Below are 24,525 nucleotides of genomic sequence, written 5' to 3' on the forward strand. Positions count from 1 at the left end.
CTGTCAATTTAAAAACTGAGGGCTGTGCAGATCATTTATCAGCTGACTTGGGGTGGGGCTTGCATGAGATTTAGGAGGCTGGCTTTAGTGTCAGACAGCTGTTTCATAACAAACTCAAAGATTGGAAGTGATGTAAAAAATATTATGGAATATATGTATATAAAATAAACCTGATCTGTTTAAGTAAAGGCATTATTTAGAATTTGTCTTCCTGACTGCATCTTAAAAATTTTAGTCCTGGAAACATCTTGCTGTTAAAACATTATGGGGAAAAACCTCACATCTTTAAATATTCCATTGCTATCTAGTGGTTGGAAGGAATTTTTAAGGCTCTTTATACTACATCTGTTTGTAGCTGCATCTGTATGATGGGGTTTTTTACTACAACAAGTCTACTAGAGATAGAATCATGAATATTTCAGAGTGTTAAGGCTCTCTTTCTATACAAGGTAAGTTATTTTCATCTTTACTGGAGACTATGTACTCATTTTGCACACCTCCATCTTTAGTGTAGCTAACCTTACAACATCCTTATGAAACAGGTCAGCATTGTTATCCCATTTTACACGAGTTAAAGTCACAGATCTGCCAAAGTGACACAGGAGGGGGTCTCTCGTGGAGCAGGGAACTGGACTCGGGTCTGCCAACTGCTAGGCTAAATAGCTAACCGCTGGACCAACCTCTCTCTCATTGTGGTTGCGTCTTTTATGTGTGCATGTCTTGCACATGAGAGCATGTGGTTAGTTTGATAAGCAAATTCCATAAGCTTTAGCTGGATGAGAGTGGAGGGTTTATATACAAAGAGGCTGGCGGGTGTGAGAGGGTGTCTCATCAGGCAGTGGCAGATTGTATTAAAACATCACTGACAGGCATGGAGGAAGTGAGCCACTCTGCCAGGAGAACAGGGCCATTCTATGAATGTGGGCGTTGCTCCGGGCTGTAAAGTAGATGCACCAGATGGCAGAAAAACTGAGAGGGGAGGATTTGATTTGTTTAGGTTGGGGCGGGGGCAGGGAGAGGGCTGCACCAGCAAAAGTGGTCAAGAGTAAAGAGCCCATAGGAAGAGATCAGTCCTCCTTTGTTTTTCCCCCTCCCCCAAGCACATACATCCTTCAAAGACGAAACAAGCCCCTTCTGCACTCCAACCCTATTCCCTGGCTGGAGCACCAGGCAGGCAGACTCAGAACTAGTTGCTTTTCTGGTTCTTAAAAGCAGGAATTCTCAACGAACTAGAACTAGCCGCTAGCAGCACTTGAGGGCAAATCATGCACTTATGGTAATAAAGACCTAGAGTAAATGAATGTAGAATCTGGCCAATTGTAACCTGAAGTTAGTTTTAACTGGCTTAACGAGCCAGCATTTTCAGTGCCACTTCGTTGGGTTGTTGTGAAGCATGTATTGATGCAGTGACTGTTCTGGTGGAGCAGTTCCTTGCTCGGGGTAGGAAGTGGCATGCTTGTCTCCATCAGTACTGAGGCATGTAGTTCCACAGTGGTTGGCCTACTTCCATATCCTACACACAAACTATAAAAGTCCAGTAATGCCTGAATTGGCATATGGGCCGCTTATGGAGGAAAAAGGTTTGTTAAATTCACACTAAATAGTCACAGGATTATTGTTTTTCTTTCTGGCTACTTTCTCGCATGTATGTAAAGGATGGTGTCTATGTTCCTGGAAGCATCTCTTCTCTGATGGCTCCTCTCCAGTTAAGGCAATGGTGAAATCTTGTTTGTCACCTAGGCCTGGTCTCTGCTAGAAAACTATGTTGGCTTGCTTTTGTTGCTTCGGTGTGTGACAAATCCGCATCCCTGAGAGATGTAGCTCTGCCACCCTAACCCCTGGTGTAGACAGCACTAGGTGGATGGAAGAGTTCTTCTGTTGATGTACGTACCACTTCTTGGGGAGATGGAATAACTGGGGATGGGAGAACCCCTCCCATCAGTGTAGGTAGCGGGGGCGTGGCCACAGCCCACCCACTTAGCATCCAGGCCCACCCCTGGCTCTGCATCCGCCCAGTGCTCCAGATGGAGAGCTGGGCGGGCGGAGTGGGACAAGTCCTCATGCCCCAATCCCGCTCCTTGGGTGTCCTCCTGGGCCCTGGGGGGGCCCCTGGCCAGCATGTCTTTTCCCTCCTGCAAGGCCAGCTGGAGAAGGTGTGTGCGGAGGGGAAGCAGCCCTGATCCCTCCTGCCCCCTGTCATTGCCCATCCACTTGAAGTTGGGGCCCACCAACTGTCCCATCCTGGTTACGCCACTGGTAGGTAGTGTCTACACTGAAGCACTACAGCAGTGCAGATGCGGTGCTGTAGCATTCAGTGTAGACATACCCTAAGAATGGATCTGACAAACCCCCAGGCAGTGAGGCTTTGAGAATGTGTAGCACTCTGGTCCTTCAGAGGGCAGGCTAGATATGAAAAGGGGAGTATTTTGTGTCTGAGTAGAAGACCCACTCATGGCAGTGAAGAGACTAGCCCTCATTCCTAGGGAGGACAGAAAGGAAGCCCAACCCCATCTTGCAGTAAGAGCATGTGTCTGGGTCACATTAAGAGTTAGTGGTGCCTGGCTCTGCTTGTGTATTGAAGGATGTGGAGGTAGGATTAAAGCTGCTGTTTGCTTGACTCTTGGCTGTCTGTCTTTAGTGTTGCATCTTTTGCATCAACATTTTCAGTCAGCTTCTTCAGATAGTAACACCTGTTTACAACCCTTCTGTGCTGCATCTTTCATTCTGGAAGATGGGGCTTTTTAATGCAAGGCTATCCAGTCATCTTTCTTAGGGTCCAAAACACTGGCCTGAGGAAACTGAGTGACCAAGTTTGCTATTTATTTACATCTCCCTTGCGAGTTAGCTATTGAGACTCAGTATGATGTCCTAAAAAGGCCAACCAATATGACCTAAGACTACTTGGCAAACTGAATTTACTGAGTCCTGCCTCTGTTTTCTAAAGCATGTTTAGGGAATGTAATCTTAGAAGATAAATTTATATATTTGGGATTTGGAACTTTTTATCTATTCTCTTTTTGTCTTTCACCATCTCATTCTGGTCAGGAGGAGCAGGACAACCATGTTCTTCCACTGGCAGCAATATTTTCTTCTCATGGAGGGCCCAATAATAATCATTTTCTCTCCCCCTTCTCCCCCCCCCTCCCCCCCGCAAAAGGAGCACCAAATTCTCTGGCTACTGCTATGTGCAGATCTGGGGCAGTAACTGGGATGGGGTATCTTCTGTTTGTTCCACACAGCAGCCCCTAATGGTGCAAGACACTGCCAGTCAGAAAATGGGCCAGTTCTTGTGGCTTAAGATGGCAATCAAGGCTGTAAATATTCGTGAATGGGTTTGCAAAATCTAGGATGGTTCTTGCCAGATTGGAGCGGCTGGAAAGTGCTTTGGGTTCAAGACTCCAGTATCCCAGCAGGACATTTAGAATCCAGAATGTTACCAATAGTCAAGCAAATAAAAATGCACCTGTCTTTAAAAAAATTAAAATCAGAAAAAGCTTGCACTGAAATTAATTTCCCTTGGCAATAGATGAGAAGCACTGCTATTCTGCATAGGTCTTCTAGGACTAATATACTATCACTTGTTACAGACCAACTTGCCCTCAGATCAATGTATTTCCTTAGCCCGTGGTTATGAGTGGGAAACCACGGCTCCTACCACAAATGGCTCTGCCAGAAACTGGATGCATATACAGAGGCACTTTTCCTGATTGTTAGGATACAGGTGGGCCTATAGTCTGTCTTGTCAACACAGACCTTTTTAATCTCTAAGAAATGGTGAGGCAGTGATTGGGATAGTGTAGGGAGCAGTCCTGCAGCACAGAAACTTTATTTTGTTGTCTCGTCTCTCCCGCTTCCCCTCCTCCCCATGGCACGCTTCTTCTCTCAAAAAAGACAGTCTCGTCAGAAGCAATGCAGACAATTAGCGGAGGGATTGCTTGGAGTCTGTCTCATCTAGTGCTTGTCTTTCCACGCAGTGGTGCTATTCCTGGATCTCCCTTGCTCGTGTCTGTACCTGGCTGGTAGGGGGTGAGGTGGTATAAAGGGTCCTTTCAGTTTGTTTTCAACTGGCCAGCATAGGTCTTGCTCCTGTCATGCCTTATCCAAGCTGGGAGAGGTATTGCTTCAGTTACTGACTCCTTCTGGAACTGTGGGTGCTGCCCCCCCAGGCACCAGAAGGGATCATGCTCTGTGTGCAAAGCACCCTAAAAAACTAGGTCTTGACAGAAATTCTCTGACTGGCCTCCTTTCTTCACAAGCCTAAGCTATCAAGATGTCTTACTCCAAGTGTTCGTTAGAATAGCAATTAGCACTAATTTGCATTTCTACAGCTCTTCCTTTCCGAGGATCTCAAAGCATCCAAACACTCTCATCACTCCTGTGAAGTTGGTAACTAGTGCCTTCATTTGCCTTCTGTGCTTCAGTTTCCCCATTTGTAGAGTGACTTGCCCAAAGTTGATGTAGGGCAGGGGATGTAACTGAGCTCCCTGACTCTTTCCTGTGCTCTGCATTTTAGCACTGTGATAGTGTAGAAGTGCCTTTCGTTCTGTAAACATAGCGCTGGGTGTGGTATCCTGCTTGTCTCACTGATATATTTCTGAGTAGCATCTCGATTTTGCACCTGCCTTCTCCTTACTCTTGCATCACCCCTAATAAAGCTGACTCCACTGATATGTAGTTAGTATGAAATTGAGAGTTAACCTAAAATATCTCAGGTGGGTCAGTTACAGGCAGCGGAGCTGGAACAGGAATAAATACACCAGGGGCTGGCAACCTTTCAGCCAGTGGTGTGCCAAGTCTTCATGTATTCACTCTAATTTAAGGCTTCGCCTGCCGGTAATACATTTTAATGTTTTTTAGAAGGTCTCTCTAAGTCTATAATCTATAACCAAACTACTGTTTTATATGTAAAGTAAACAAGGTTTTCCAAATTTTTCAGAAGCTTTTTTAAAATTAAATTAAAATGCAGATCTTCTTAGTTTAGTGTGATCCTTGCCCTTGCTTTTCCTTGCTGAGTTTTCCAATATCTGGTGGCACGTATTTGGATACTTTAAGCTGCACAAAGGCTTCTGAGTTATCAGTTGATAACTGGCTGGCAGGAGGTCAGCAGCTGGAACCCCAGATCCTCAGCTGAGGTGAGTGGAGCTGGGGGCTGGTAGGGCTGAGCAGGGCTGGAAGCCTGGACCCTGTCTGGCAGGGGGCCTGTGCTGGAACTCCAACTGGAAGCAAGGTGAGTGGGGCTGTGGCGGGACCCTGGCTGGCAAGGGGCCAGCAGCTGGGACCCCAGAGCGGCAGCAGGCTGAGCAGGTCAGCCCACCTAGCTCTGGGGCTTCTGGGGTGGGCTGAGCGTCTCCGCCAGCCCCCCTCTGGGGTTTTGGTTGAGGGCTCTGGCAGCGGACTGAGTCCCCAGCTGGCAAGCCTGGGGTTCCTTTTCCCAGGCCAGCAGCGGGTGCTGAGTGGGACCGGTGGGGAGCCCCCAGCTGGCAAGGGGCCAGCAGCAAGAACCCCCATAGCAGCGGCTGGCTGAGCGGCTCAGAGTGGCGGTGAGCCAATTTTTGATGGCCCACGTGCCACCTTTGGCATGTGTGACATAGGTCGCCGACCCCTGAAATACACAATGACTTCCAGGTCCAAAATTTTAATTTGTAGGCTCTCTTACATGGAGATGGGCTATGTGGTGGTAAAACATTGAGTAACTGCCACTTTTCTTTCTTGAGCCTATTCCTAAGAAAACCAATTTACACACACACACACACACACACACACGAGGCTGACTTTGCATTTTTAAAATGCAAATTGTTAATGCTTCATTTACAGAGTCTGCTCTCTGGAAAGCCGCACTACTTCAAAAGTATAATGGAAGGAAGTGCGCTTCAGTTCTCAGACCAGCTCCCCATTTCCCCGCTTCCTTCTCTGTACGGGGGGACAGGATTTTGCCCCTGAGATAGTACAACACAACTTGCATAACAGCTTTCCCTCCCAGAAGAGCATTGAGAAGAAGTGGGAGTGAGGGTATGTCTACACTGCCCACATTACAGCTGCCACGGCCGTGCTGTCGCATGGGCAGTGTAGTCACGCTTTATCCTCCTCCTCCAAGCAAAAAGGAAGATACCAGTGACTCAGACACTTAGTGGAGAATGCTTTATTCTCTTCCAATGAAAGAAAATAATCCCACAAAGCATTGCACTGAGGGAAGAGGGAAACCTCTGCCCTCTCTGGAAGATGTTTCGCATAGACAGGATTCACATGTTCACAGTAAAAGGCTTCCTCCTGCAAAGGACGGGCTGGTGTTCTTGGAGTAGTTTTATGTATTGGTGTCAAATGTTCCTGTGGAATTCAGAGCACTCTAATTTGTGTAAGTGTGTCTTAATTCTTCTGCTAACTTGAAAGTTTTAATGAATTAGCTTTTCATTGCTTCAGAACCATCTGATGGCAGGATAGAGCAAACTATCTATGGTGTTTGTTGGTATGTATACACCAGGGGTGCTCAAACTGGGGGACGGGACCCCTCGGGGGTCGTGAGGTCATTACGGGGGGGGGGGTCACGAGCTGTCAATCTCCAGCCCAAATCCTGCCTGCCCCTAGCATTTATAATGGTGTTAAATATATTTTAAAGGACGTTTAATTTATTAAGGGACTTGTACTCAGAGGCTTGCGATGTGAAAGGGGTCACCAGTAAAAAAAAGTTTTGAGATCCACTGGTATAGACTTTGGGGGAGTGGTAACTGTTTCTAGCTACATAGAAATGTAAACAGTCCTTCAAAGAATAGAAGTATCCAGAGCAGGGGTCTCAAACTGAGTTTTTACCTTAGGGCCAGTGCCAGCCCTCAGATCCTCCCGGCGGGCCAATAATGTCACTGAAGATGGTATTCATAAACATCTTCTTTTCTGTTGTATTTTTTTTTTTGAATTTTTTAGAAATAAAACTGTCATACAACTTTAAAAATTCTCTGGCAGGAGAAGGATTGTATAGTGTTTGCCAGACACCTGGCAACTCTTCAGTTCTGTCAGTTTGTTCTTGTTTGGCGTCAGTGACTGAGCAGTTGAAACCTTCAGAATTGCAGCAAGGTGTGCGTCAGACAATTGTGTTCGGTCTTTTGACTTGTTTATATTCATTGTGGAAAAAAGTAACGTTGCTTCTGTGGCTGACAGCCTGGCAACTAATGATGCTGACTCTGCCTGGCCACTAGTGATGATATCTCTGTCCCTCTCCCCTGCCAATGGGAGCTGTGGGGGGCGGTGCCTGCAGCAGACAGAGCTGGCAATGTAGTTGCATGCATCTTTCCTCCATGGGCTCAGCAGTGGGGAGGTTCTCGGGCTGCAGATGACCCGCAGGCTGGGACTTTGAGACCCTTGATCCAGAGTGTTGATCTCTGGGATTTTCAGTGCAGGACTTCTGTGTGAAGCGGAGTAGCTACTTGTTATCCCTTGGAATTTTTCTGTATCATTTAGCCTACTCCAGGTGAGGCAGGCCTACCTCTCTGCAGCAGCTGTCAACTTCTGTTGGCGCTGTGGGAACTTCTGGAAAAGGGCAGAACCTCTAGGGCAAAAAGATGGCAGGATATTTGGGCTTCAAAACTTTGTTTTAAAGGCTGGATACTCTTGCATCCTGATCCTTATTTTGTAGGAAAAGAGACCCCAGTGGCTCAGTTACCTGTTAACCTCTACCAGTGACATAGCTGCTGTTCTGGGTGGTGGCAGCTCCCCAACTGGAGGCAGCATGGGAATGCTGAACTGTCAGATGCTAGTGGGTGGGTTTTTGTTGGAGGCTACTGAACTGTCCCATGAGCTGACTCGGGATTTAAATGCCAGTCTCTGAAGTTAAAAGGTCACTAGTGCATAAGCGCCCTTTGAGTTTGTGATTTGACATTTTGCAGTGACCCAATACGCTACAGCAAGGTGTGCATTCATGATCTAGTCATCAGCTCATTGTGAGGCATAAGGTCAAGTGCAAGAAATGAACACGCTGTCGTGACCCTAGAGTGTAGCTGATGCAATTTAAATAAGCTGTATCCTGCATCCTGGCCCCAACAACTGGGATGAGGGGACATGGGGGTTGCGGAGGGTTTCTCTAGTCAAGAGGGTGCTCACCAAGGACAAATAAGGAGGAAACATGCTGTCAGTGAACATTACTAGGCCAAAAAGGGGATTCAGGGTGTGTTGGCTCTTCTGGAAAAGGTGTGGTTTAAGAAGGGGCTTCAAGAAAGAGAGAAAATGGTGTGCATAGTAGACCAGGAAGGGGGTTCTAGGTAGATGGGGCCACTTGGGAGAAGGGCATGCAACTTGGCTGTTGTTCAGCTAAAACTTTCGCTGAACTGTACTAGACAGAAAGTGTTTTGTTTTTTGGTCTTCCTCCAGGATCTCAGTCTGCCCAATGGTACTCCTGTAGATACTTCCAGCCCAGCCTCCTCCTCCTCACTGCTCAACAGACTGCAGCTGGATGATGACTTGGATGGGGAAACTAGAGACCTCTTTGTCAGTGTTGATGATCCCAAAAAACACATCTGTACAATGGAGACCTACATCACGTACAGGGTTACAACAAAGGTACCAGGCAACTTTTGAATGTTACCCCTGAAAAAGGAAAGCGCTTGCTATTTTTTTGAGGGGAGGGAAGGTCTCTTAAACTCCAGCACAGAAGTAGCGACTTAATTTGTCCCTTTTGTCGGTTAATGTGCCAAGGATGTGATTGCTTTCAATAGACTCATTGAAGTGTGGTGTTTGTTGAAACTATGCAAAATTGTTAGCATCTCCCTAGATTTTTATCTTTAGTGGCTTTTTAAAAAATTGGTTAACAATTGGAGTTTTCAAGAAACCGTTTAACTCTGCTAGACTGACTCCATTAGTTTTAAAAGAGTATCATATTACTACTTGTATAACCTGACTGAGGTGTATAGAATCATGTTTCATATAGCTCAATTTTGCTCTCTGTAGCAGAGAAGTATTCCCTCACTGCTGTCTTCATAATCTCTTATCTTCAGCACTGTGCCTCCTATTATATTGCTTCTGCACTTGGCTGACAATTAAATGTCTCCATGTGGGCGCTCCTCTCAATGCTTCTTAAAATTCACTCTCTTCCTTTCTGTAGTCTCCTCTGGTGTCCTAAATATTAGCCTTCCTTTTGCTTTTCCACATAGGTCTCTGTGATGTGTTAGAGGTAATGGATGGTATTACATGAACTACTCATAACAAGTGTGGTCCTGGAATGCTCCTGATTGCAAGGAAAGAAGTGTATATACTATGGCGTTGTGTGTGTGTTTCTCTCTCTCTCTCTGTGTATAGCACATTCATTAGTCAGATGTCTATATGCTAGTGAGAAGAAAAATACTAGAAGAAAATGGGAATAGAACCTTCTATAGGATTGAGCGGTAGACTGCTACAGGTGGGACAACAACTGGAATCTTTCCAGTTGTGTAACTCCCAAGAGTCAGCCAATCTACTTCCCAAATTATGGGTAGGATGTGTCCTTTGTATGGCATGAAGAGACCTAAACCAATACAGTACTATGGCTAGATAAACAAAGGGTGCCATGCCTTCATGAGAAGGAGATGGCTAAGTGATCTGAAGAGGAGTTTTTGTATTTTTTCTTTTCTCTTTTGGGGAACATCTTTGGCACTGCCTTTGGTACTTCAGTGGTGGCACCAAGAGGAAGGCATATGCTACTGGAAGTCACCGGGCTGTGCGTATAGAGGGGGAAAAGCGTGGCCTTTCATTGACCGCATAGACCACCTGAGAGCCAAAAAGCTGCTGCCAACTTTAGAGGGTATAGAAAGAGGCTCCTTCACTTATCTGCCAAAACTTTTGATTGGTGACAGCACAGGGTACCCTGTACCCTTGATCTATCTGCTGGTGACCAGTCAGTCTGATTTACGTGATCTACTCCTTCTGTTAGAGGACAAATTTTTGGAATTAGTCTTAATTTCCAGCTGAGGAGTCTCATGATTATTTCCTGAATATTCTGATCCTGCTGTTGAAATTTGTGTACATGTATGGGCACAGCAAGATTTGCACGGAATAAACCAATCCCTTGAGAACTATGTTTCCAAAACCTAAAACAGCCACTAGGCTTGTTGCTGTTGATCTTACTTTGAAGGCTCTCTGATACTACCATGATGGACAGCAGTATAAAACTCGGAGCAACAGAACTACTATCAGAGCGTTTCTAATATGGATGAGAAACTTGGTTTACCTGGCTGAAAGGCTAGCTAATAGAAATGCTACAGACTATAGAAAACATCAAACCCATATAGTTTCAGTACTTCAGAAGCTCTCAAAGCTTTAAGTTTTAATTGCAAGTAGAAGGGTATTTACCTTCACTTTACTGATCATGGAGAGAAGTGAAGCACAGAACGTGTGAAAGCTCCAAAGTCACGTAAGACGCTTGTGGGAACAGAACTCAGATTTGATTCAGTCATGTGCTTTATTCCATGTGTCCGTATCTGCAATTGCTTCCTTCTGCTCTCCAGCTACTAAGTACATCCTTCCCTTAGGTAGTGTACACCTCACAGAGGACTCGAAAAGCCATTCTTGCAGCAACAGATTGAACTCTTTCTGCTTGGCTGTTATCTTGAAAAATTGAAGGCCTTGTCTACTGGAAGGACTAACTGGAGAACTGCTGAAACCTGAGGAGATAGAAACTGAAAGCTAAACAAAGATGAATGGGTATCTTAGATTGGTCAAACAACAATTCTTTCTGCTAAAACGCCTTTTTAAAATTCCAGTGCCTAATGGATTGTGGAGACGGCATGCCTCTTAAGAGTCAAAATCCTCATGCCTTCAGTTAGGGTGAAAGGTTTATAATGCACATTTTTGATGATGGGAGAAAATGAGTCTCAGACCTCTAGTAAATCCAGGCTTGACCTTCTTTCTGAGGCTTTAGGGGGAAAAAAGCAGCAAGCCTATCTCTTTTCTCTAGGTCATGGGCAACCTTTCAGGTCTTTATGCACTATAGAGAAATGACGACATTGACACCAGATTTATAGACCCATTGTGGACCACCTTTCTGATATGTGTGTCCAAGAATATGTGCTGCTCATACTGCAAAAAGTATTTGGAATACTAAAAATACTCACAGACCAGTGGTTTGAAAAACTAAACCAAACAGCTAGTTCTTATTATAGGAATTTCACTTTAGTGGTGAAGCTGATACGCTGGAGGCTAGAGTTGGCAAATAGAATTGTTCTAAACAAATCAAGCTGGAGTCCATGTGACTGTTACTAATTTAGAATGTGCTGGAAAGGAGTGTTTACCTTACTGATTTCTTTTTAATAACTTGCTGGTTAGAAGATGCCAGGGTGGCATAGATAGATGAACAAATGTGTGTTACTGCTTAGTTCTAGAATCTCTAATATGTTTCTCTCCTCTAGCCTGATCAACTTATTGAGGTTGCTTAAGACTGACACTTACATGAATAACTATCTTCCAAGGGTTAAAATGTTCCCAGTGGTCTACTAGACAGCATGCGTGCACTGAACCATAAGCTGCATTTTACTGTGTCCTGGATAATAAAATCAGCATAGTGATAGAATCATAGAAGATTAGAGTTGGAAGAGATCTCAGGAGGTCAGGTAGTCCACCTCCCTGCTCAAAACAGGACTGACCCTGACTAAACCATCCCAGCCAGGGCTTTGTCAAGCTAGGCTATAAAAACCTTTAAGGATGGAGGTTCCACCACTTCCCTAGGTAACCCATTCCAATGTTTCACCACCCTCCTAGGGAAATTGTTTGTTTTTTTTCCCCTAATATGCAACCTAGACCTCCCGCACTGCAACTTGAGATCATTGCTCCTGTTCTGTCATACCCCACCACTGAGAACAGTCAACTCCATCCTCCTTTGGAATCCTCCTTCAGGCAGGTGAAGGCTGCTATCAAATTCCCCCATCCCCTCTTCTCCTCTGCAGACTAAATAACCCAGTTCCCTTAGCCTCTTCTCATAAGTCATGTCCCCCGGCTCCCTGATCATTTTCGTTGCCTTCCACTGGACTCTCTGGTTTGTCCACATCCTTTCTGTAGTGGTGGGGTGCGGGGGGCAAAACTGAACACAATGCTCCATATGTGTCCTCACCAGTGCTGAATAGAGGGGAGTAATCACTTCCCTCAATCTGCTGGCAGTGTTCCTACTAATGCAGCCCAATATGCTGTTAGCCTTCTTGGCAACACGGACACACTGCTGACTCATATCCAGCTTCTCATGCACTCTAATCCCCAGGTCCTTTTCTGCAGCGCTACTGCTTAGCCAGTTGGTCCCCAGCCTGTAGCCGTGCATGGGATTCTTCCATCCTAAAGGCAAGACTCTGCACTTGTCCTTGTTGAACCTCATCAGATTTCTTTTGGCACAATCCTCCAATTTGTCTACATCACTCTGGACCCTATCCCTACGCTCCAGCGTATCTACCTCTCCTCTCAGCTTCCTATCATCTGCAGATTTGCTGAGGGTGCAGTCCATCCCATCATCCAGATCACTAATGAAGATGTTGAACAAAACTGGCCCCAGGACTGACCCCTGGGGCACTCTGCTTGATTCTGGCTGCCAACTAGATGTCGAGCCCTTGATCACTATCCATTGAGCCCTACTATCTAACCAGATTTCTGTCCACCTTAGTCATTCATCCAATCCATACTACTATAACTTGTTGGCAAGAATACTATGGGAGACTGTATCCAAAGCTTTGCTAAAGTCAAGGAATATCACATCCACCGCTTTCCCCATATCCACAGAGCCAGTTATCTCATCATAGAAGGCAATCAGGTTGATCAGGCATGACTTGTCCTTGATGAATCCATGTTGACTGTTCCTGATCACCTTCCTCTCCTCCAAGTGCTTGAAAATGGTTTCCTTGGCCTGCTCCATGACTTTTCCAGAACTGAGGTGAGGCTGACTGGTGTGTAGTTCTCCTTCTTCCCTAAAGGCACTAATTTGCCTTTTTCCAATTGTCCAGGACCTCCCCTGGTTGCCAAGAGTTTTCAAAGATAATGGCCAGTGGCGCTACAATCACATCAGCCAGCACCTTCAGATGCATTGGATCTGGCTGCATGGATTTGAGCATATTCAGAAAAGCTGGACAGTTCTTAACCTGTTTCATCACTGAGGGCTGCTCACCGTACTCTGCTGCCCAACAGGCTAGAGCTGGAAGGGAAAAAAAGGCATTTTAAAATTGGGCTAGTGTAAGTGATTATATTAAATATCCTCTTGGGATAAAGGGGATGTGAATGGAAAACCTCTGTTTTGTGTACAGGACATGTACAGCGGATTTACTGTCATAAAGTAGCATTGACCTTGGCAGAACTATACTCCTGAAGACAATGACTTAATCATAATTGATAATAGGGGATAGTGGGAGACTGTATCTCTAGATCTGCCGACTTCCTGACCATGAAAACTGACTGAACTAACACTATTCCAGGTAATACTGTTAAGATAACACACTGATCTGATCTCTTCCACGCTGGGAAAGTTTGTCTAGTTAAAACCATATATTCATTAGAATGTTTTTTAAAGTATTTTAGGAGAGGCACTTAAAATTTGCCACAGACATGAATGGGTAGGGTATGGACGGAAAGAATAGTCCTTAAAAGTGGAAAACGAAAGAGAGCCTGGCCTGAGTGGGGATATTGTATCCACTAAAAGTGCAACCAGCGGCTTATCCCTGTGCTCTTGTAGAGCTTGGATCTTGTCCTGATATGTATAGATTCCTGGCTACCCTGAGACATGTCCCTGTTGACATTCTGACATTAGGCGTGACCAATGTGGTATAGGGCATAACTCCCCCTGCCCCCTTTTTTCCCCCCTCTTATCTATGCCAGCATTGGCAGAGGAGTTCACACATGTGTTTGAAAGTTTTAAAGTATCTCCTAGAATGCCCCATTGTAGACACCGCTCGGGAATGGCAAGCTCCTAGGAACATGAGACTGGAAGGGACCTCCTGGGTCTTAGAGTCCAGTCTCCTCATATCCCAGGCAACCCTATTTTCTCCCACTTTTCATAAGTTTGGGTTGAGGCTCTGAATCCTCTTCAAACTACCCTTGTATCCCTGTGATACAAGAGCATTTCTAGTTTGTCTCAAATATAAAACAGGTGCCTGGTCAAGCTTAAATACTTAATCTGTTCTGAAAACTTATTCTTCACTACCCAGTGATGGTCAGGACATTCTATTACTGTCTTGTCTTGCTGTGTTAATATGCTGTATTTTGTGTTAGTATTCATCAAAGGACAAAGCCTGCCATCCCAAACACAATAGAAACTGCAGGAATATCTTTCTGGGGCCTTGGCTACACTTGCAAGGTAGAGCGCATTAAATCAACCCCCGGCGCCCTAACTCCCGAGGGGTCCACACTGGAAAGGCACGTAGAGCACCTGGGCTCTGCAGCTGGAGTGCTCCTGGTTATCCACCTCCACGAGAAGCATAAAGCTTGCTATGCCCAGGTGTCTGTGTGGATGATGGGTTGCATTACTGTGCTCTGGCTGGCCTCTGGAAATGTCCCATAATCCCTTGAAATGAAGTGGCCACTTGTCATTGTTTTGAACTCAGCTGCAGGCATGAGGATATTCCCTTCCAGAACTCCGTTTCTGACTGCTGGCTTGCTTATCTGCTCTGTTACTTAAAGCTAACCTATCCTCTCATCCTGGAATGCGATCCTGCTGCAGAGGGGTGTGTGACGGTCGGGGATGAGGCACATGTTGGGGTTCCCCTCCCCCCCCCGCTTGCCTGTACTGACGGTTCATGACTGCATGCTGACAGTCTCTCCCCCCCTCCTTCCTCCACATTCACACACACCCCTGTCACACTCCACCACCACCCCATTTGAAAAGCATGCTGCAGCCACTTGCACGGCTACCACAATGCACTGCTCTCTCTGGCACTGTAAGAGCTGCTAATCCGGCCATGCCACTGTGCTTGCAGCTGACAGTGTGAAGACAGCAGCGTTTGCCTTGCTGTGGTTGCTGAGGGCTTGTTTAATGCCTAGCGCTCTACACTGGCAAGTGTAGCCAAGCCCCAGCTGCTTTACTGTTTATATTTTTGTAGAATATCGGAGTTGGAAGGGACCTGAGAAGGTCTCTAGTCCAACCCCCTGCTCAAAGCAGGACCAATCCCCAGACAGATTCCACCACCCTCCCCTCAATCCCTAAATGGTCCCCTCAAGGATTGAACTCACAACCTTGGGTTTAGCAGGCCAATGCTCAAACCACTGAGTTATCACTCCTGCTCCCTGTTTTTCCCTGCACATAAACAAGGTCCCCTCTCCTGTGTAATTCTCTCCAACTGGTATTTAACCAGCCAAATGCAAATATATCTGGTCTTCCAAAGCCATGAAACAGAACAAATGACTTCCGATGCCACTGAGGGAGGCCCAGACACCAACTATAGGGGAGGTGCCAGTCAGAATGCACGAGCTTCATCTTAAATTTAAGCATCTTGGCTTTGGAGAGCTTAAAAAAAAAAAAGGCTTTCACCCATTCAGACTCTCTATCTGTGGAGCAATTAATGTAGCAGCTGCAGAACTGTAGTAAAGTCTCAAAGTGGAATTTGCAAATCCTAAACAATTTAATATGAGCTCCCAGTATAATGCTGTGGCAGAGAGCACAGATGGATATGTAAATGGTGAAAGTGGGGGATAAGAGTAAGTGCATGGTTCTTTGTTTTCTTTTCTTTTAAATTTCTGCATATGGAGTTGGTGAGACTGATGCTGGAATACAGCATCCGGTTCTGGTATACACTTGAAACAATTGGAGAGGGGGCAATGAAGAGCCACAAGTGCTTGCGTGTCTTACAGTGAGACTTACAACTCCGTCTGTTTGCCTTCTCAAAGATTGAGAGGTAACTTGTTCACAGTGTAGAAAGTACATTCATAGGGAGAAAACATTAGGTCTTAAAGGGGTCTCTAACACAGAAAGAGAAAGGTATAACAAAAACAGAAGCTAAAACCAGACACTAGGTGCACACTGATGGTGGATTCTCAGTCTCATTATGTCTTTAAATCAAGAGCAGATAGTTGGACGCTAGTTACTGGACAAAATAAAAAGTTAACTGGATGAAATTTTTGGCCTGTATGGTGCAGGAAGTCAGACAAGATGATCTAATGATCTTGTCTGGCCTTAAAATCTATGCATTACCATGGTGCGCTCAGACATAGCCTGCGACTCTTTCCAGATGACTTTTGCCAAATGGAACTTACTGACATCCTGTAAATGTGTGTTCCAATGGCACTTCCAACACTCTTCTCATTGAAATGGATCAGTCTGCAGGCTCTTCAGTGGGGGTTTCTGTACTTTGCCACATGTAGTGCCAAATAACAGGCTATGGCTTCTAGTTTCTCCTTTGGTAGCCGATCTTCTCTCATCAGGGCATTGAGTTTCTGTTGGAAGATCAGCAAAGTTACGAGAGCCCTCTCTGCCTTATGGCCCAAGGGAATCATGAGATAGTTGAGCTCCTAGCGCACGCATACTAAAGCCATGCACTGATCAGTGCCTGTGAGCTGGGACTTGTGAATAGTCTGGTAGATGCTGTACAAGCAACTCCTGGCTTGCTTACTTGGCTGCAGCCTATCCAAGGAACATACTGTATGTATTATCAATTTGCAGTTTTGTTCCAATGAAATTAAACTTGGCGGTTTTGCAGCGAGGAGTTTCTCTGGTTCAGGACATTTCTTGCCCTTACTGTTAATGCCTTCTTCATTAGTGGTTATCTGGAAATTGATTTTCTTTTTAGCCCCAAAATACTATAAAATTATGGCTTAAGTTGGAATTGTCTTTGGTGCTGACTTTATTTTGGAGAAATGTCTGCCCAAGGACTGTTGAACTGAGTGAGGGTTTTAAGATATCTAATTTCTCAGCCTTGCGTAGAAATGAGACTGTGCTAAACCTCGGGCTTTGGCAGAGCCCAGCAATGACACATGCATGTTCTCGCCCACGATTAATCTGTCTCTTGAGTAAACAAGTCATGAGTAATCTTGGTGTTTTTACTCTTCTGTTGCTAAAAGTATTTTGCTCTCTTGGAATGAGAGAAGATTTCATGTGACTTCCCCCAAATGTGTATGTTTCAGTGGTTTTTTTAATACTAACTTATCAGCCTCACACATTTCCCCTTAAGGAAATGTTCTGCTCTGCTAACTCAAAGTAGATTTTAAATAGAAGTCTTATCTGAATAACTAAACTGAGTGTGTTTCCAAATATTTTATCAGTGGTACTTCCATGGCCTGAAGCTGAAAAATAATTTTTTCTCCCATACTAGCATTCCAAGGACTCAATTTGAGGCATGAATTCTGATTGCCAGGTTTGTTTTTTTTCTTCCTAGTTTAAGGTAACTAGGTCTCTTTTGCTATATGTTTTAAAATGAAAAGGAAAGCTTTGTTTACTCTCTTTTTAAATTTTCTTTCATTTTCTACGGGATACTGTCTAATCTCTTTTGTTACTATTTCCAGACCACACGGGCAGAGTTTGACTTGCCAGAATACTCTGTACGCCGACGGTACCAGGACTTTGACTGGCTGAGGAATAAGTTGGAGGAATCTCAGCCAACACATCTCATTCCCGTATGTAGTAAGCCAGAGTCAGTTGTTGCTGAAAACTTTTTTATGTGTTCAGAATGTCTGCTTAAAAACAGTGCAACTTCTGGTTGTTCGGCAGTTAAGGATTCAAGGCGTGTAAAAATGCAAAGCCTCGTTCTGTTGTCTTCTAAAGTGGAATGTTCTAACTTCAGAAAGCAAAACAGCACAAAAAGGGCTTACCCTGATCTGTCCCAGCCAGCTTTGAAACGTTATGGCTCTTAAATACCAAGCACTTGCCCATATGATGCAGCCTAAACCGCTGAAGGTCACTCAGGTTTAACTCTGGTTGAAAGGACACCAATGGAGGTGGCATCTTCCTAGCTTCCCTTATATTATAACAAATGTTTAGCCATTTGGTTGGTTAGATACCATATTCTGTGTGCCCAGCTGTTGGCTTCCAACAGCACTGTCCGTTGCCAACGCATTCCCTCTATGGCATCACTCCTCTGGATTCCCTTTGAGTGGGAACGCCCTTCCCTATGGCACACTTAGTTATAATATCTAGTATTTAAACTACATGCTCTCTGATTTGCATGTGTGAGGAGTTATAAAGATAACTCCCTGCTAACTCTGTTTGGGCTATTCATGCTATTTGGAGGACTCCTCTTACAGGGAGAGGAACTAACTGTTCCAAATGTTTAAAGGAGGCCTGTGGCTTGCTCATGCATGTGCATTCACTGCTTGGGCAGACAGCTGGGCCTCTGTCCACTGAAAAACTTGCTAAATAAGGCCCTAAATCAGGGGTAGGCAACCTATGGCACAGGTGCCGAAGGCGGCACACAAGCTGACTTTCAGTGGCACTCACACTGCTCGGGTCCTGGTCACTGGTCGGGGGGCCTCTGCAGTTTAATTTAATTTTTAAATGAAGTTTCTTAAACATTTTAAAAACCTTATTTACTTTACAAACAACAATAGTTTAGTTTATATATTATAGACTTATAGAAAGAGACCTTCTAGAAACATTAAAATGGATTACTGGCACACAAAACCTTAAATTAGAGTGAATAAATGAAGACTCGGCGCACCACCTTTGAAGGGTTGCCAACCCCTGCCCTAAATAATTATCCCTTTCTCTGAAATGGACAGCCGTGTGTGTCTGTGTGTGGTCTGAAAGAAGTGGTGTCTCCTTTCTTTCTCTTAACATAGTAGCTGTTCTTGACTCTGGGCCTTTGAGGCTTATAAGTAAGGTTCCATGAACTCCTAGCCACAGGGCAGACTGAAGTAAAACATCACTCTTGGTGCATATAAGGCACAGTTAGCAATGTGTGTACCCATGTGCTTTGTTACTCATAGAATTTAAAGGGAAATCCTCCTGGAGCTAGGCTGTGGAAGATGCTGAGTGAGCCTTTGTGTACCTAGGAAAGCTTGCTTGTGAAGAGGCTTTCCTTCTGATTATTTCCTATCTTTTAAATTAGTAGTAATCAACTCCCCTCTCGTTACCTAAAGGGCCACTAGAACCACTCCTTGCATTCATTTATGTGATACCTCTATCTGGACAATGAACTAAAATACCAACGTTTAAGTAGATTTAAAAAAATTTATCCATATCTTTCGCACCTTTGTTTTTAATTTTAAAGCACTAGAATAATGCAAAGAAAATCTAGCTATATTATATTGCATTTGGGACCACTGCTGTCAAACCTGCATCACTGCTCCGCTTATTCTTTCTGCGGCCATCTGAGACTCCACCAATGCTAGTGTGGTGTGAAACTGTCCTGTTCAAGTACTGGGCACATTGCAGAGCATCCTGCGGTTCTTCTTGTTTTTAGCAGTAAATCTCAATTTGCTGTTCCCCTAACCCCCTTTACAAACTGTCACTATTTCTGGAGACACAAGCTGCATCCCATTGGTACTGAACAAATGAGGCTTGCCTGAAAAAGCACTAAATAGTATTCTAAGTCTATTTGATTTCACTTCCCCAAGGACTTGTCTGGGAATATGAAGCCATGATGAACTTTCACTGATGTAAGAGTGCAGTTGGGACTAAGTCAGCTACAAAGAGGGATAAATTTTTTCCAAATTGGATACAGAGAACTACTGTATATGTTGCTGGTCACTCAGCTACTGGTGTCTTCTACACTGGATTCCTTAGCTGCAATATAGTAGCAGAAAATCTTTCAGCAATTCCCTCTAGGTGAGTTGAGTGCCAGCAGAATGTAGCTGGGTTGAGGGCAGGAGGCAACAGCACTTGGTGCTGATTTTAGTGTGTGCACAGAATGATTTTAGTGTGGTGATTTTTCGCTCAAGATACAAATGCATCTATCCGTGGTGTCTGTCGCTGCCCTCTTGTTGGAATTCTAAGTGCGGGTGGTTATTGTAAGCCTTCAGAAAGGAGTGACAAGGATAAAACAACAAACATTAATTAGGGTGACCATGCTGGGGTCAAACTTGGCATGCTGGTTGGGTGTGCTGACAGCTAGAGATGCAAGGGGGCTCATCGGGGTAGAAGGGTAGCTACTCTCTGCCAGAGGTTTCCACCTACTGTCTTGAGTTCTGTGTTCTGCCCTTAGTCTCTTGCATTTTTTACTCCCCTCTCTGCCTCTGTGTAATGCCCAAAGCCCAACTGTCCCCCTCGGCTGCCGGTCTCGTGACTCGAACAGTAGACCTGCACAGACATACCATATTATGGGACACTCTAAATCCAGTAGTATCTCACCCTTGGGCTTCCAGGGCTTTTGAGCCCAAATGTAGTGTGTTGCCACTACCCTTCTGATTTATTGTAAGCATGTGTTAAGTGGCACAACAGCAGAGGGACCACATGAAATTGGAGTGGGAGGAAACCCTCGGGTTTGTGTGTTATCCCACAATTGCTACACTTTCTCTCCTCTGCCTTAGGGCTTACCTCGTGGCTGGGTGATGTACTGGGTTCCTTCTTTGTGCAGCTGCCTGTGATGGAATCTAGGGCTTCACAGCTCAGGTGGCAGATTCTCAGAGTATTCCAGTATATGTCAAGAGAAGACCTCTGAAAGCAAACAAGGGCGTGTGGTACAGAGTAGGTGGCTGGATATGAGGGCTGTGTTTAGGTGGAGTGGCAGGAAGGGCAAGAAACTAGAAGGGATAGGTGGACATATGAGTAGTTTGTTCCATTTAAGCGCGAACAAACCAAGTTTCAATACAATATCTGGCAGCAAACTGGGGTAATCCTTGTAAATGAACATTTAGTCACCCTAGCTATAAAGCGCATACAGCCTTTGCTTTAACTTTCTTCTTTTTTAGAGGTGATTTTTCATCGAGGTTAGAATTGAGGAAAATGTATTGCAGCTTTCTGTATCCCCTCGTGGTGGAGTTGTTAAGCTACAGGACCTGCCCTTCCTAAAAATTCTGAGTGGGGAAAATGGAGCAATTGCAGAAGCTCTCTAGTTTGACACTGGCAAGTATGGAGCAGTGCACTTACAAGTTACAGATAAATGGTTTCTGTGTTTGCACCTGCTGTCATGTTTGCTTAGATGTCTTTTATGCCAAGTACTATTGCATATTTGCCATGGAAGCAGAAATTATTTCATCAGTTTGCGCTGTAAGGAAACATATTGATGTACTTGCACACACGTCTTGCATAAGGATATTTGGTAGCAGTTGGAAAGGGCTTTCCCCTGACCATCTGGTCTTGGGTACCCTTTTTCCTTAGGGAAGGGTACAAAATAAACATATTAAGCCAATGAATAATTGAATTCCTCCTCCCCAATCCTCCGAAATCCTGCCAGGCCAAATTCTGCTCTTAAACCTGTGCAAGTCCTTTGAAGTAATTGTTTGCATAGATGTAACTGAAAGCACAGTTTAGCTCGTTGTGCAATACTTCTGCAGTTCAGTATTGATCTGGTCCATTTTAATAGTTGGGGAAATCACTCTCATCTCTTATTTACAGACCTGTATCTTTTAAGCCTTTTATGTAAAAGGTTTCAGAATTAGGACTACTTAATTAAAGAACATGGAGTCAGTTTACAGATATCAGAGAAGTTGAATCCGCTAAAGAGCAATCAACTTCCAATATCTCTCCATAGGCCTAAATATGAAGTACTGCACTCAAGTGCCTAAAGGAAACCATCACGATTTGCTTATTTTTGCTTGTAATAAGATTCCCAGGATCTTTAGACTTTATTATATAAACCACCTTAGCTTTTATATGCATCTTCTCCATAAAATACATTTTTTCCACTTTATGGTATATTGGGCATTGCCAAAGATTCATTGTAATATTTGCAGGACTGTTTTGAAAGTGCTGCTGATTTGCTATCCGAGTACTTGGCTTGATTTTTGTCACAGGCACTACTGGCTACACGTAGCAGCATGGATCCCAACCATTTGTGTTTATAAATGACGAATTCATTTGCTTCTTAGAAATTATGTAAATGAACTTATTGGGAGTGGTCAAGTAAAAATAAATAACATTTGTGGGGAAACATTAGGGTGACCAGATATCAAGTGTAAAAAATCGGGATGGGGGTGGGGGACTATCGGTGCCTATATAAGAAAAAGCCCCCAAAATCAGGACTGTCCCTATAAAATCGGGACTTCTGGTCATCTTAGGAAACACAGCTGACCTTGGAGTGCATTTTTTTTCAGTTTATCTTCGTTTTAAAAAATAAGGGTTTGTAATGATTGGTCAGTGGTTTCCCATTCATTTAATCAACACAACAAGAATCTCCTCTATCAAAAGAATCAGACTGGTTCAGTGTCCCTCTTCCTCCCCTTTTATGGTGTGGTGAAGTTGTACAAACTTATTGCTTAGCTTGCATTGTCTCACTGCAGTTATGAAATATGAGGAAACTCCCTTTTTCCCCCCTCCAAGTAACTCATGGATCTTAAAGAAGAGACTATCATGATCATCTAGTCTGACCTGCGAGAAACATTTCACTGCTCCAATATGCCACTGCATAAATCCAATAAAAATGTAAATTTATGGAATTTCTTGTTGAGATACTTGACGTAAACCATCAGAATTAGAATCTTTCCAAGTTCATGTCCAGCAGAAACACCTAAGCTTTGATTGTCCTAACCATCTGTGGGATGGATCAACTAACCTTGGCAAATGACCCTTTTTATTTATTTATTTTTTTCTAATGGTAATACTTACTTTGCTGTGGTCCCATATGGTACCCATTAAAATGCTGGATAAACTAAAGTGTTTCAAGACTAGTCGTGGTCTGGCACTGTTTACAGTGTGGAAGTCCTTTCACTTTATTTTTACCACAAGTTTCCTTTTTCCAACTTCAGATGGCAAGAAAAATTCTCTTCAGTGAGAGACTTCAGCCTAAGTTGCTGAGTTGATCTTTATGTAATGATGGGGCTGTATTGCAGTCTGCACAGTCTCTGACATTCTTTCCACTGTGACAGAATAGGAAAGCAAACTTGTAACACAACCATGGTGTGTGGCTTTTAAGGACAACCCCCCACTTCCCCCCCCTTAAAACCTGGTATCCCAGCTTTGATGCCCAGGCTGCTCTGCAGAGATGCTGCAGATGTCTCAAGTACAAAATGATCAAATTAATGCTTCCTTCAATTGCAGGCATGGTAACTAGAGGTGTGCCAAACCCTTGATTGGTATTTGGCTTTGGTCACTGTTTCTATTCATGCTAATCTGAATGGGAGGGTGAAAATGTGATTAGATGTTAATGCAGCTGTACTGTAGCTTGTGGTATGTGCCTTCTCTCTCAGTGCAGAAGGCTAAGTGAATTACCCAGGGTCCTGCTGCATCTACCAGACCAAAGTTCCCCACAAATATAAAGCTTTTGCTGCATATTATGTAAATATAAACCCTAATTAATGGAAAATGAAACAGATGGCCTGTTCATGTTCCAGAATTAGTCATTCCAGAGTTTGTGATGGATATCTATTGCAGGGGTTAGTGCTCTTCACCCATCATGTTGAGGGAGGAGTTGAGCACTAAGGCATTGCAGATGTGTACAGGTGGAAAAGAACGGGCCCAATCGGCAGGCACTACTTTAAAGAAAAACATATCCCATGCTTAACTTTCACTTTCGTTGGCAATGACTGCACACTTTACCATGGTACAGGCCTGATTTTTTTCAATGAGGCCTCTACCTGGCCTTTGTTCAGTTGTACATGTTCTCTTAACAGTAGGAAGAAGAGAAGCTTAGAGATTTTACCTTCAGCTTGTCTATAGATGGTTGAGCCTAGAAGCTCAAGTAAGTGTCTTTGAATTGGTAAACTACTTTGTCACAATTTTTAAAGGAAAAAAATGCTTGCAGAAGTCTACTACTTCTTCCAACCCACTCTGAAGCATTTGAACTTTCAGATGGTTTGCCTGAAACGTCTTAGCAATGAGCTGGTCCAGGAAGGCATCTCTATTCAGAGCACTGCTTAAGCATGGGCATAAGTCCCACTGAGGTGAATGGGATTTAAGTACGTACTTTAAAGTTAAGCATGTGCTTAAGTGCTTTCCTGAACTGGGGCCTAAATGCAGGTAAACTGGGTACAGTAGAGGGAAGTTTTCTTCCCTGGTCCACTCTACCCCAATATGAGCTACATTTGTAATGTCTCCGTGGGCCAGTTTTCTTTCTGCTGTATTGATGTGACTTTGGAATGACACCACTGAGTTAAATTGAATTAGTCTAGATTTATTTCAGGATAACTCAAAGAAAATGCAGTTCCAATTAGCAGCATCTCTATTTATTTGTGTCAAGACTGAACTAGCTAATTAATGGAAACAAGGAAGTATTAGCAAAAGCAGTTGGCTTTTATTCTACTGAAAACAGTCTCTCTCTCTGCCTCTCCTTCCACAGCCTCTTCCTGAGAAATTTGTGATGAAGGGAGTTGTCGATCGCTTTTCTGAAGAATTTGTGGAGACGAGGAGGAAAGCTTTAGATAAATTCTTGAAAAGGATTGCAGATCATCCAGTACTTTCTTTCAATGAACATTTCAATGTGTTTCTCACAGCCAAAGTAAGCATATGAACTTAAACATACAAAACCTAAAGAGATCCGAGACGCACGAGCTGTTGAAAATGAACGTGATAAATGAGACTAA

At 44.1% G+C, this 24,525-nt stretch overlaps 1 protein-coding gene across 2 annotated transcripts in view; it reads left to right on the forward strand.

Moving 5' to 3' along the window:
• Positions 1–24,525, forward strand: part of SNX30 (sorting nexin family member 30) — a 67,461-nt gene that overhangs the window by 13,368 nt on the left and 29,568 nt on the right. For both annotated transcript variants that reach the window (XM_032763584.2, XM_032763585.2), the window contains exons 2-4: positions 8,356–8,544; positions 17,416–17,526; positions 24,282–24,440. In XM_032763584.2, coding sequence (XP_032619475.1) covers positions 8,356–8,544; positions 17,416–17,526; positions 24,282–24,440 — 459 coding nt within the window. The remainder of the gene's footprint in view (positions 1–8,355; positions 8,545–17,415; positions 17,527–24,281; positions 24,441–24,525) is intronic.

The sequence above is a fragment of the Chelonoidis abingdonii genome, chromosome 6 (assembly GCF_003597395.2).
Source record: "Chelonoidis abingdonii isolate Lonesome George chromosome 6, CheloAbing_2.0, whole genome shotgun sequence".
NCBI classification, from domain to species: domain Eukaryota; kingdom Metazoa; phylum Chordata; order Testudines; family Testudinidae; genus Chelonoidis; species Chelonoidis abingdonii.